Source organism: Entamoeba invadens (genome assembly GCF_000330505.1).
Source record: "Entamoeba invadens IP1 unplaced genomic scaffold scaff_1105074724775, whole genome shotgun sequence".
Lineage (NCBI taxonomy): Eukaryota > Evosea > Mastigamoebida > Endamoebidae > Entamoeba > Entamoeba invadens.
The window spans coordinates 203,055-214,432 of NW_004443536.1; the positions used below are offsets into that span (position 1 = coordinate 203,055).

At 34.5% G+C, this 11,378-nt stretch overlaps 5 protein-coding genes across 5 annotated transcripts; 2 read left to right on the forward strand and 3 right to left on the reverse strand.

The window, feature by feature from the left end:
* Positions 1-1,767: 1,767 nt before the first annotated feature.
* EIN_398740 (serine-threonine protein kinase, putative) lies at positions 1,768-5,289 on the forward strand (the record flags this gene model as incomplete). Its single annotated transcript, XM_004258627.1, has 3 exons — positions 1,768-1,936; positions 2,000-3,312; positions 3,421-5,289. The coding sequence occupies 3 exons, from the start codon at positions 1,768-1,770 to the stop codon at positions 5,287-5,289; spliced, it is 3,351 nt and encodes a 1,116-aa protein (XP_004258675.1).
* A 290-nt stretch (positions 5,290-5,579) lies between these two features.
* On the reverse strand, positions 5,580-6,783 carry EIN_398750 (hypothetical protein; the record flags this gene model as incomplete). Its single annotated transcript, XM_004258628.1, has 2 exons — positions 5,580-5,656; positions 5,853-6,783. The coding sequence occupies 2 exons, from the start codon at positions 6,781-6,783 to the stop codon at positions 5,580-5,582; spliced, it is 1,008 nt and encodes a 335-aa protein (XP_004258676.1).
* Positions 6,784-6,954: 171 nt separating this feature from the next.
* On the reverse strand, positions 6,955-8,316 carry EIN_398760 (hypothetical protein; the record flags this gene model as incomplete). Its single annotated transcript, XM_004258629.1, has 1 exon — positions 6,955-8,316. One exon carries the CDS (start codon positions 8,314-8,316, stop codon positions 6,955-6,957), a length of 1,362 nt encoding a protein of 453 aa, XP_004258677.1.
* Positions 8,317-8,669: 353 nt separating this feature from the next.
* Positions 8,670-9,089, forward strand: EIN_398770 (40S ribosomal protein S12, putative; the record flags this gene model as incomplete). The annotated part of the gene is made up of 1 exon (XM_004258630.1): positions 8,670-9,089. The coding sequence occupies one exon, from the start codon at positions 8,670-8,672 to the stop codon at positions 9,087-9,089; it is 420 nt and encodes a 139-aa protein (XP_004258678.1).
* A 1,028-nt stretch (positions 9,090-10,117) lies between these two features.
* Positions 10,118-10,585, reverse strand: EIN_398780 (hypothetical protein; the record flags this gene model as incomplete). Its single annotated transcript, XM_004258631.1, has 1 exon — positions 10,118-10,585. The coding sequence occupies one exon, from the start codon at positions 10,583-10,585 to the stop codon at positions 10,118-10,120; it is 468 nt and encodes a 155-aa protein (XP_004258679.1).
* Positions 10,586-11,378: the final 793 nt, after the last annotated feature.

Sequence of the window (11,378 nt, forward strand, 5' to 3'; positions counted from 1 at the left end):
TCTGCATTAATTGTTCTTATAAAATTAATCGCACTTAAATCTGTGTTCGTTATTTTGCTCATACATTGTTCAATTTCCTTTATAATTCTTTCACAATATTTATTTTTTTTTTCAACTATGTCATTTATTTCAATTCCCAAGTATTTATAAGGTCTGTCAGAGTTAATAACAGGTACACTTCTCATGTTATCTGGTATAATAGCATTATTGCGGGATGCAACTCCACATTTTCAAGATTGACTTCCATTCCCATTGCATCAAACATTTGCAATATTATATTGTTCATTTGGGACATTTCAACTGTGGAACGGGCCAATACTTTGAGGTCATCCATGTAGAAAGTATGTCCCAACTTTATCTCGATGTTGTTCATTCTTGACATGATTTTGACTGGTCTAATTGTTGAATTCAGGACCTTGGATATACAATCAATTGAAATCACAAATAATAAATATGTATTATTATTATTATTTAAATAATTGTATTTTATTTGTTAAAAATAAAATGACTATATAAAAATATTTTGGTTTAAAAAATACAATAAAAATGATCAAAAAAGTCTTTCAATCACTTCAGTATCAACTATAGTATTCAATGTGCCGGAAAGTAAATTTTATCATCGTTTTTTTTGTGAATTGTGTAAAATGAACAACATGTAGTGGTTTTAATAATTTTTGTCGTCTGTCTGTTCATTTTATTTTTTGAGCTTAGACAATTTTTTACTATTTTTATATGTCCCGAAATCGAACATAATAATTGGCTGATATAAACTGATGGTTTTAGGGTATTTTTTAGGCTAAAAATTGATCATTTTCATAAAAAAGTAATATTTTGTTCGAAAAATGAGATTAAAAAATGCAGTTTTTAGTTTTAATTATTTTTTTTTCACTGGGTTTTTCGAACCATGTTTTGGTTTTCATTTATTTTTTGAGAGTAATTTTTGGTTTTAGTATTTTAGATAAATAAATTTGGTTTTAAATAAAATAATCGAAAGTTTGTTCAACAAACTTTGTTGAATAAGAAAAAAATAAATAGAATGTTTAATGGACAGTTAATTAATTTAGTTTATTAATAGTAATATTAAACTATATAATAATTATTTTATATTAAATTTATTTCACATTTTTTTGAAATTGTTTTAAAAATAGATGAACTAAAATCAACAAAATTCTTTTTTTTTTGAAAAAAATCTATTTAAATATGGCAACAAGACATTTAAAAAAATATTATTTTATTAAATTAAATATATTTTACTTAATAATAACAAAAAAACAAAATATCTGGTTAATAAAAATGTTGTCAAATGTCATCGAATGGGAGAACTTAAAATAAACAATTAAAAATAAATAAATAAATAAATAATACAATCCCAAATTATGAAAAAAAAATATTAAACTATAAAACCCAAATTTTGACTCATAATTTTTAGAAAAAAAAGTAATCAAAAAACAAAAAAAGAACGAAAACAATTTTTATTTCGGAGTTGTTTTTGGATTTTTCAAACATCCCATAGTATAGTAAACTTATAGTAAAATTTATTAATAAATATAGTAAAAAAGTGTATAAAAATACACCCAAAAGAAATTATCTCCCGAAATCATTGGGGTTTTGTCCACCAAAAAGCCTCAACATAACACACCACGCCAAAAAAAAACAAATAAGTGAGTAGAATTAATGAATAATAGTAAAACAATTAAAAAAAGTGTTATACCAATATGAATCGAAAAAAAGACAAAACACGAAATAACAAAACGTCTTACTTTATTGATGGTTCATTCGACTATCAAAACGGTACTACTCGTTTTGTTAGTAAATACATTTCTCCTTGGCTTTGCCCCATTTTCGATCAATCTCTTTACATTGGGTAACACGTGTGGCGACGGCGTCATCAACTGGCTTGACGAAGAATGTGACTCGACGGATCATTGTGAGAACTGTTTGTGCGAGAGCCGTTACACTCCCAATAAAGGCCAGTGTGAGCCCCAATGTGAGATCGAAGGGTGTTCTGGTGGGTGTCTTTCCCCGGACGAGTGTGCGTTATGTACACCCCCGGAGTATTCCTGGGATTGTCATAGATGTGGAGAAGGGTATTATATGGAAGGTTTTATGCATTGTGTTGCCTACAACGAAACTCAAATAGAAAGTTGTTCATCGTATACAATGAAAAAGACTTTAGTGATCACTTTAAATAATAACACGGCACAAAATACGAATTATAACGTAGCCCAAGACGACTTTGTATTGAGCGAGGAGATGTGTGGGCATGTCTTTGACCCCTCTGCGCCGTATGCCAAAAGTGTGTGGTTTCGTGTTGATGTTGAGGACGAGGGGTATTATGCGTTTGAAGTGGATCAAATCTACACGCAGAATGTGATCGACTTTGTGACAGCTCAGGGGATATTCACTGGCTTTGATTCCGTCCTTTCCCTCTACACGTCGTGTTCGTCGGACTTTAATGAAAACACGTCGACCGATTGTCTAGCGAGTAACGACGATTTGAATGAAGTGATCCTCTCCGCCTCTTTAATTGGATTTTTACACAAACGGCGGTATTACTTGCAACTGTTTGGGTATTACGGGATGGTGCCGACAAGCAATGTAGTCCTTTTCACACGAAAGATCGTTCACTGCTGCTCGGAACAATACACAGAACTGTACTGGAACGATATCACAGTAACTCCTTATATCACTAAAATCAATTTGAAGAACGGAATCTTCAGCAAATCCAGCTGTAGACCTAAAACAGCGTTGGGGTGGTGGTTTCTGTTGCGCGGGGCGGACCGGTCGGTGCTGATCTCGACGTGCGACAACAACGACGCAGACACTGAAATTCATATCATCAAAACGCCGTTGAAACAGTTTGAGATGAATGGGAACAACCTCTCCTGTGACATTGAAACGTGCGAGATGTACAGTTACAGCGGCTGCGGGAAAAGCGCGAAAACCCTTGCGAAATTGAGTGCGGAGTTCGACTACTTCATTTTCATATCGAGCCCACAAGCACAGCCGTTGTCAATTGCGTGGAGTATAGTTTGTCCATTTTCTTGTTTAAATGGGTTTTGTTCGGTCGCATTGGAGGGATGTGTGTGCAACGAGACGTATGTGAAGCACAACGAGATTTGCACCAAATGTGGCAATGGGATGGTAGACAGTGGGGAAGAGTGTGATGTGTCGTATGAAGGGATGGTATCGGACAACTGCTCGCCGGAGACGTGTATGTGTTACTATGGATATTACCCGAAAGTAGTTGGGGAGTATAGTGGGTGTGCTCTTCCGACGTGTGGGAACAATGCGATAGATGAGTATGAAGAAGTTTGTTGAATATTATAATAATTATAATTATTATAATATTATTATTATAATTATATAATATAATTATTCTTTTTAAGTATTATAAGAAGTCAAATAGTAATGATACAGTGCGATGATGGTGTAGGTTGTGTGTTGTGCCAGTGTAAGACTGGATATCTGCCATACGAAACTCCACGAAGAAATTGTTTGAGTGAAAGATGTGGGAATGGGAAATTAGATGAAGGAGAAGAATGTGATGGGAATAGTAATGGGTGTTATGAGTGTGAGTGTCAGTCTGGCTTTTATAGTGACATGAATGGTGGGTGTATTGACAGTGTCAAGAAACGGCGAACGATGTATTTATTAATTTCTGGAGGGCTTTTTTATGTCATAGTGTATATAGTCCTGTTGGTATGTTGTATATGTAAGTACATCATCTTGTGCAAAGAAATCAACTTTGAGCAACAAGAGGCGAACATGATGGAGATGAACAACATCAAATTTGACAAAAGAGGATGTTTTCTTGTTAATCTCCCCAACGAGTATTTTGGGATCTCTCCAAAGGAATTTCACTTCACCGACGACAAAAGTCGGCCTGAGGTTGGGCAGGTGACTGAAATGAAATGTCAAATCGTCAATTTTTCGGAGTCCTCGTTGAAATTCATCTTTTATGGAATTACTCAACAGAAGTACCAAATCAGTTTCAGCCCGTCGAGAGGAACTGTCAAGAAGAGAGAACACCTTGAGATCAAAGTCCAAATCCGCGTCGAGTGTACAACAACAATCCACGAGACGATTAACGTCACGGTGAAATTTCCGTCAATGCGAAAAGTGATCAAGGCAATGCAAAACGACACACCAACACAAGTGGTGAAGGGGCTCAAAGACAAAAAAAGTGTGCGGCGCTCCGACTTTCGGGAGTCGATCTCAAGTTACTCTGCAAACTCCAATGAGAGCGACGAAATGGACCGCCCAGAAAAATGCGACAAGTTATGGGTGACACTGCAATTGGAGGCGCAAAGTAAATTATCAACAAGACTCGACTGGGACGAAATGGTGTTGAGTCAACCCCCCATCGGACAAGGCACGTTTGGGATTGTCTACAAAGCACGGTGGAGACGTCAAGACGTGGCAGTGAAAATGGTCAAAACCGACCAAAACTCGGCGGAGAAATTACGACCAGCTTTCCAAGAGGAGGTGGCTTTATTCGAGCGGTTGCGTTCGCCTAACATTGTCTCCTTCATCGGGTCATGTGTTGCCGAAGACTCGATTTCGTTGGTCATAGAATTCTGTCCATTGGGGTCGTTGAAGAAATTTTTGAAGGAAAACTTTGCCTCCAATTTACTTAAATTGCGATTTTGTTTGGACGTTGCGAAGGGGATGCTCTACTTACATTCAAACAACGTGATCCACAGAGACTTGAAACCCGACAATTGTTTGGTTGTATCAAATAACGTGAACGACGAAGTTGTAGCCAAAGTGTCTGACTTCGGGACGTCTCTCAGTTGCATCGAGTCGTCACACCGCCGCGCCTCACGAGATGTTGGGACACCAATTTACATGGCGCCTGAGATTTTCCGAGGGGGAGTGCTGCGCAACAAGTCGGATGTTTATTCCTACGCTATAACAATATTGGAGATCTGGATAGGAAAGTGTCCGTATAACCCTTTGCAGTTTCCTGACAACGAATCGATATTGGAATTTGTATGTTCAGGCCAACGACTTGAGATACCAACTAATTGTCCATACGGAAAAACAATCCGGAAGTGCTGGAGGAAGAAAGAGACAAAGCGGCCAACATTCAAAGAGATCGAGGACGTCTTCTCCGTTCTCGTCAACGACGAAAGGAAGACAAGCTCTGATCGGCAAAGCGACAAAACTCGAAACGAATATGATTACACAGACTACCCAGCAGAATCAGAGATGTGCAAATCCTCTGGGATCTTTTCAGACATCAGGAAGGTCAGCATCGACCCGCGCTCAAAGTCGTTTCTGTAATATAGAACTCTTCGTTTGTATTTTTTTGTTGTAAATTTCCGTGCTTATATGCGGTTTCTTTCTGCCATCTTCAATCTCATTCCATCACCACAAAAACTCTTCTATTTCTTCCGAAAAAACAAGTTAATATTTTTTTTGTTGAAAATAATGGTATTTTTAATAGCTTATTTCAGTTTGTTTTTAATTCTAAAAAATGGATAACATTTTAAAAGTATTTTTAGTATTAATTTATTATTAATAAATTATTATTTATTAATAAGAAAATTGGCAAACAACAATCAATCAAAAAATTACTGAACCTGTTTCAAGTCTTTTTCAATCGCAGCAAACATCTCCAAATAAAACTTGCGGTTTTCTGGTACACAGTCTGTATCTCAGAATTATTAAAAAATATATTAATAAATTATAAACTACAATTAGAACAGTTGTATATTATAATAAATAAATTATATAATATACTATTGTACAAAAGTAATAATTAATATCTTATAACTATAATTACTATAGAAATAAGTAATTATAATTAATAATAAAATAACTATATATAATAGTACAAAACAAACACATCATCTTAACTGCGCATCCTTCCTGTGATTTTGCTAATCTGACAGCCGCAACTCTCTTAGAAGTCTTCAAATTAAATCTTTTACAACACTCGATTGCGTCTTTTGTTGTGAGTGTTGTGTTGACAACGGACTCCAAAATTTGTCGAACAAGTGCGTCGTATTTTTCCAAAAAGAATTTTTTTGACTTTTCGTTTATAGTAAAGAAAACTACTTGTTTATCGCCCTTCTCAAAATTTCCCTTTGAGATTCGTTCGTCCTGAGGCCAGACGAGATTATTTCTCATCTCGCGTTCCACACACTTCTCAAACTTGGAAAGGACGAATTTTGAGATCGGGGACGGTTCAATAGAAAACGAGATTTTCGATGTGAAGCTCTTTTCATCAAAAAGACCATCAGAAACAGTTTCGACGCTCTTTGAGTTTTTCGATTTGAAAAACGAAAGTGGCAGAACGAGATTGGGGAATGTCGTTCGTTTTTGGGAAATCAGTTTGTCAACGTCAATTTTTGAGATTGCAAGAGTGGAATCCCAGATGACTTTCCCGTGTTGAATAACAAAATCTGTGTTGAATTTGTTTTTCAGTGCCATTGGGAGATAAATTGAGTAAAACTCCGCTGGAGCTCTTTCGTCGATCTGAATGTCTGTCCAATACACAACCGGAAGAGTATTCTTGAATGCTTCTGCCAAAGCCTGAACACGTTCAATAGGAGTTGTAGCAGACGTCTTAAAAAAGAATGTGTCGACACTATGTGTCGGGGAGTAGGGTTGCACCTTTATTTCAGTTTTCTTAAAATAAGCCATCAGCTCTTTTGATACAACGACGGGGTAATAGGAAAGATGACTCATTGGGAGTTGCTGAATACGGCGATAAGCTTCCTCTGGGACTTCGTCTGTTGTATTGCCCCAAAAATACGAAATTAAACCGCTCATCTTAATTTTACTTATTTTTGAGTTCCACTTTTTTAATTTTTAATTTTTAATTTTTTTTGTTTTTATTTAAAACTAATTAATTAGTACTTATTATAATATAATAATAATATAACTAGTAGTAATTAATAAAAACTAGAATATAATAGTAAAAATAACACACACAAAAAGAAATTAATTTGTTTTTTTCTTCGCGATTTTTCCAACCTTCCCAACTTTTGGGAGTTCTTCTTCATTCTCTTTCACGACTTTCTTCGCCACCTTTCCGACTTTTCCAATCTTCGGTTTTTCTTGCTCATTCTCTTCGTCAATCTCCTCTCTCTTTTCCTCGACAACCTTTTTATTAACTTTCCCTATTTTCCCGATTTTTGGCTTTGTTATCTCCTCACCTTCTTCTGTTTTTTTTGTGACTTTTTTCCCGACTTTTCCAACTTTCGGTTTTTCGTCATTTTCTTCATTTTTTTCCAAAACGACTGTCTTACAGACTTTCCCGACTTTCGGCATTTCATTTTGACCTTCTTCAACTGTTTCTGGACTATCTGTTATATCCACACTTTCTTGAACCTCTTTTACAACAGCTTTTGATACCTTTCCAACTTTACCCACGCGCGGGGTTTCGCTTTTTTCTGTCGCCACTTTTTTACTGACTTTTCCGACTTTTCCCGTTTTCGGGGATTCGTCGACTTTTTCGCTTTTTTCAATAACAACTTTTTTACTCACCTTTCCAGTCTTCCCGACTTTCGGCGCGCTCTCGACGGCTTCCGAAATGGCCTTTTTACTGACTTTTCCGCTTTTTGGTTGTTCTTCGGCGCTGTCTGAAATTTCGACTTTCTCGGAAATCGACTTTTTCGCAATTTTTCCGCTTTTTGTCGACTTTTTTGCGGGACGCACGTTTTTTTCGACATTTTCGAGATTTTCAAGATTATTGAGATTATTGAGATTATTAAGATTATTGACAGGTTTGGTTTGTTTCTTTTGAACGGGGACATAATCATCCTTTCCCGTCGCGATTCGATGATCTAATTTTAAAGATTCTTCCTCGTTGAAATCATTTGTCACGTTCAAATAAATTCTCATCTTTTCGGTGTCCAGATTTTTCAATTGATTACTTATGATTTTACTTGTCATTTCAGTCAGACTTTCCACGTCTAAAGTGATTGACGCCTTGAGGAGTGCAAACAGCTGATTTTTATTCATTTCTTTAAAAAAGTTCATTCGTTTTGTTTCCATTCCGTCTAATGATGTTTGTGATTTCTTTAAGACCTCCTCACTGTCGATCCACTGAATAACATTTTCTAACGTTTCTTTGGTACAAGCCGGAAAATGTTTTTCAATGCCATTGACCTCTTTGTTATCATAAGTAATTAAACTATATGTAAATTGTGGAGAGAGTTTGAATGTGGACGTATTAGGATCTTGGAATGGAAGAACTGGGAAGAAATACCCCATAGAATGAGCTTGATGTTCATTTGCTGTTACATAGTTCAATGCATTCCCGCTCGTCTTGTCTCCATATAACACAAATACGTGCGTCATCTAATTTTCAGTTCTTTCTTCTCAATTGCTGTACTACTCTTAATTCATTTTTTTATTGTTTTTCATTCTCACATGTGAATGTATTTCACTGTATTATATTTTTATTTATATTAAACTATATTTTATAATACTTGCAATTGATATAGTTTTTTGAATTTCTATTTTCTAGTTAATTAATACTAATATTTCTATTTATAAAGATGTAACACACCGAAAATTAACGAATTCTGTTTACAGCAAAATAACGTTAAATTAATTTAGCACGTTAAATAAACAGTTGAACAAACGTCGTTATTATATCAATTAAAAAGAACTAAAGAAAATAGTAAAACCCTAAAAACTGAAAAGAAGAGATGTCTGAGGAGAACGGTGAAGCCCAAGTTGCGCAAGAAGTCGAGCAAGTTGAAGAGCTCTCACAAGAGTTGAAGGACATCAAAGAGGTATTAAAACAGGCGAAGGTACAATGCACATTGATTAAGGGATTGAAACAATCACTCAAATTCATCGAAAACGATAATGCATTGTACGCGTTCATTGCTGAGGACTTGGACGAAGAAGACTACAAAAAGCTCATCACCGCTCTTTGCAAAGAAAAGAATATTAAGATCGTCAAGGTCCCACAGAAGTCTCAACTCGCAGAGTGGACGTCACAAGCAAAGGTTAATGCGGAAGGGAAGGTTGTGAGATCAACGAAATGTTCTTGTGCTGTTATCGGTAAAAGAATTAGAATGTCTGACGAACTCAAAAGAATGCAAGCTAAAGTCCAGGCTTAATTTTATAATTCTTTTCTTTTTACGTTGTTTCGTTCCGTTCTTGTCAATCTGTTTGATTTGTTATTTTTTAAACTTATTTTTATTGAATCATTTTTATTACTAATGCAAATAGTAATTTTTTAATAATGAATATTATTAATATATTTATATACAACATATAAAAATGTGATTTTTGAAACGGAATAAACAATTGTATTATCTTTCTCCACACGAAAAGAGACCAAATATACAATTAATGGGACCTACATTGACCACCACCACCTCTTAAAATAGATTTATTTTTTCTATTTCGAATCATATTCAAATTAAAATTATAGTAAATAGGAAACTGGGATAATATTAGGTATGGTTCCCGAATTCAAAAAATGCCGAAAATTCACCTCGAGTCAGTGGAAACCGAGAAAGACGGAGCATTGAAAAGAAGGCTCTGAAGACACACTCAAACAGTCTGTTTGTGCACCGTTCACCCACTTTCCAAGTCCTCCCTTGGCGCGGATCCCCCCTGACCCCCCGCAAGCGGGGGGGAACCACATCCGCGTCCACACAGTACGGACAAGGAAAGTGGGTGACATGGGGACGCACAAACAGTAGCTGAAAAGTGGACTTCCTTTAAAAAACACTCGCGGCAAATATTTTATTTTGGTAAAGGTGGTGGTGGTGGTAAATGTAGGTCCCTACAATTAATTGCATTATTTAATTATTTAAATAACATAAAATACAGAAGTTAATTGTCAAATTAAAAATCTCAATTAATTGTATCACATAAAACACTCTTTATTAAATCAATTAACTAGATAATAATTAGTTTAATTAATTATAATTATAATAATACGTTTTGTTCATGATATGAAATAACAATTAACTCACTTTGTTACTAATTTTTAATGAAGTGAAAAGTTGATAAAATTCCTTTTTTCCTTGACAAGAAATGAGAATACCTTTCATCTTTGAAAAATGATGAAATGAAAAGTTGAGATTGAAGAGTTGGAACGAAAACCCGTGAGCGGTATAAAAACAGCAAATTTGGCTTAAAAAACATCGATGACAAAGCCGAGGACTAAGAGAGCAACAACAAACAAGACGAAAATTGCCGCAACAACGACAGCAAAAAGGACGAAGGACGTATATCCCATCAATCGCTCTGTTCTGACTGATGACTTTAAATACATCACACCACAAGCAATCCAACACAACGGCATGACAAACCCGAACGCAAAGAGTAACACACACGTCCGCGACGCTTCGTTCTGTTGATCAAGAAATGGTCTTGAAACGTCCATTGTCTGAAAGTTCCGCGGTGTGGATAAGTCATTTGACTCCGACGACTCGCTGTCGAGATTTTGTTTTTCTTTTCGTTTTTCCTTGTCGTCCTCCTTGTTGTTGTTAGGTTCGATGATTTTTACAAGTACAACGGTTTCAGTTGGACCGACTAATGGTGGTGCAAAACTCCGATCGTTCCGCCCAATCGAATCTCGTGTTGTTTCTTGTTCTCCCATCGCCGATTTATAAATTCAGAAATTTGTATAAATTTGTATATATTTCGAGAAATTACAAAATTTATACAAAAAATGATTGTTTTTTATTTTTTTTCGAACAGTTCAAAAGTTGAAAAAACTATTTATTTTAATTAAATTTACTTTGTATTTAAGATACATTTTGTTTAAAAGAGAAAATAAATAGTTTGGGTGTTTTTTTAATGTTTTCTAACAATTCTTTTTGTATTAATCTTTCCACCTGTTTTTTCTCAATAATTATTAGGAAATAGTCCTTCTTACATTTGATATTATTTTATCAATTTTATTTTAAAACATTAGTATATACTATATAATATATAGTATTGTCTACATTAATATATAATTTAATATCATTAAAAATAGTAATATACGAATGTTAACTTCTATAATAATCGATTCTTTTTTGTTTTATATTAAGAATTATAATTCTGTTACTTCATGTATAATTTATTAACAAAATTAATTATAAATTATAATTCTTTTATTGAAAAAAGTGTGAAAAAAGTACTTAGTAAAAAAATTTTTACCAAGTACTTTTTTCTCAATTTTGAGTTTTGAAAACTTGTAAAGTCTGATTTCTAATTAACGATATTCCAAAAATACAACAAGGAAATTTACTATATCTATTTTTTTATATTATAATATATAGTATCGACCATCGCTAATTAAAAATTATAAATAAATAGTAAATTTCTTATTAATTTTTACCATTTGACATTTTCAAAGAAACGCTGGTTGTCAATCGTTTTCTTTGCTTTTCAAATCAGTTGGTATA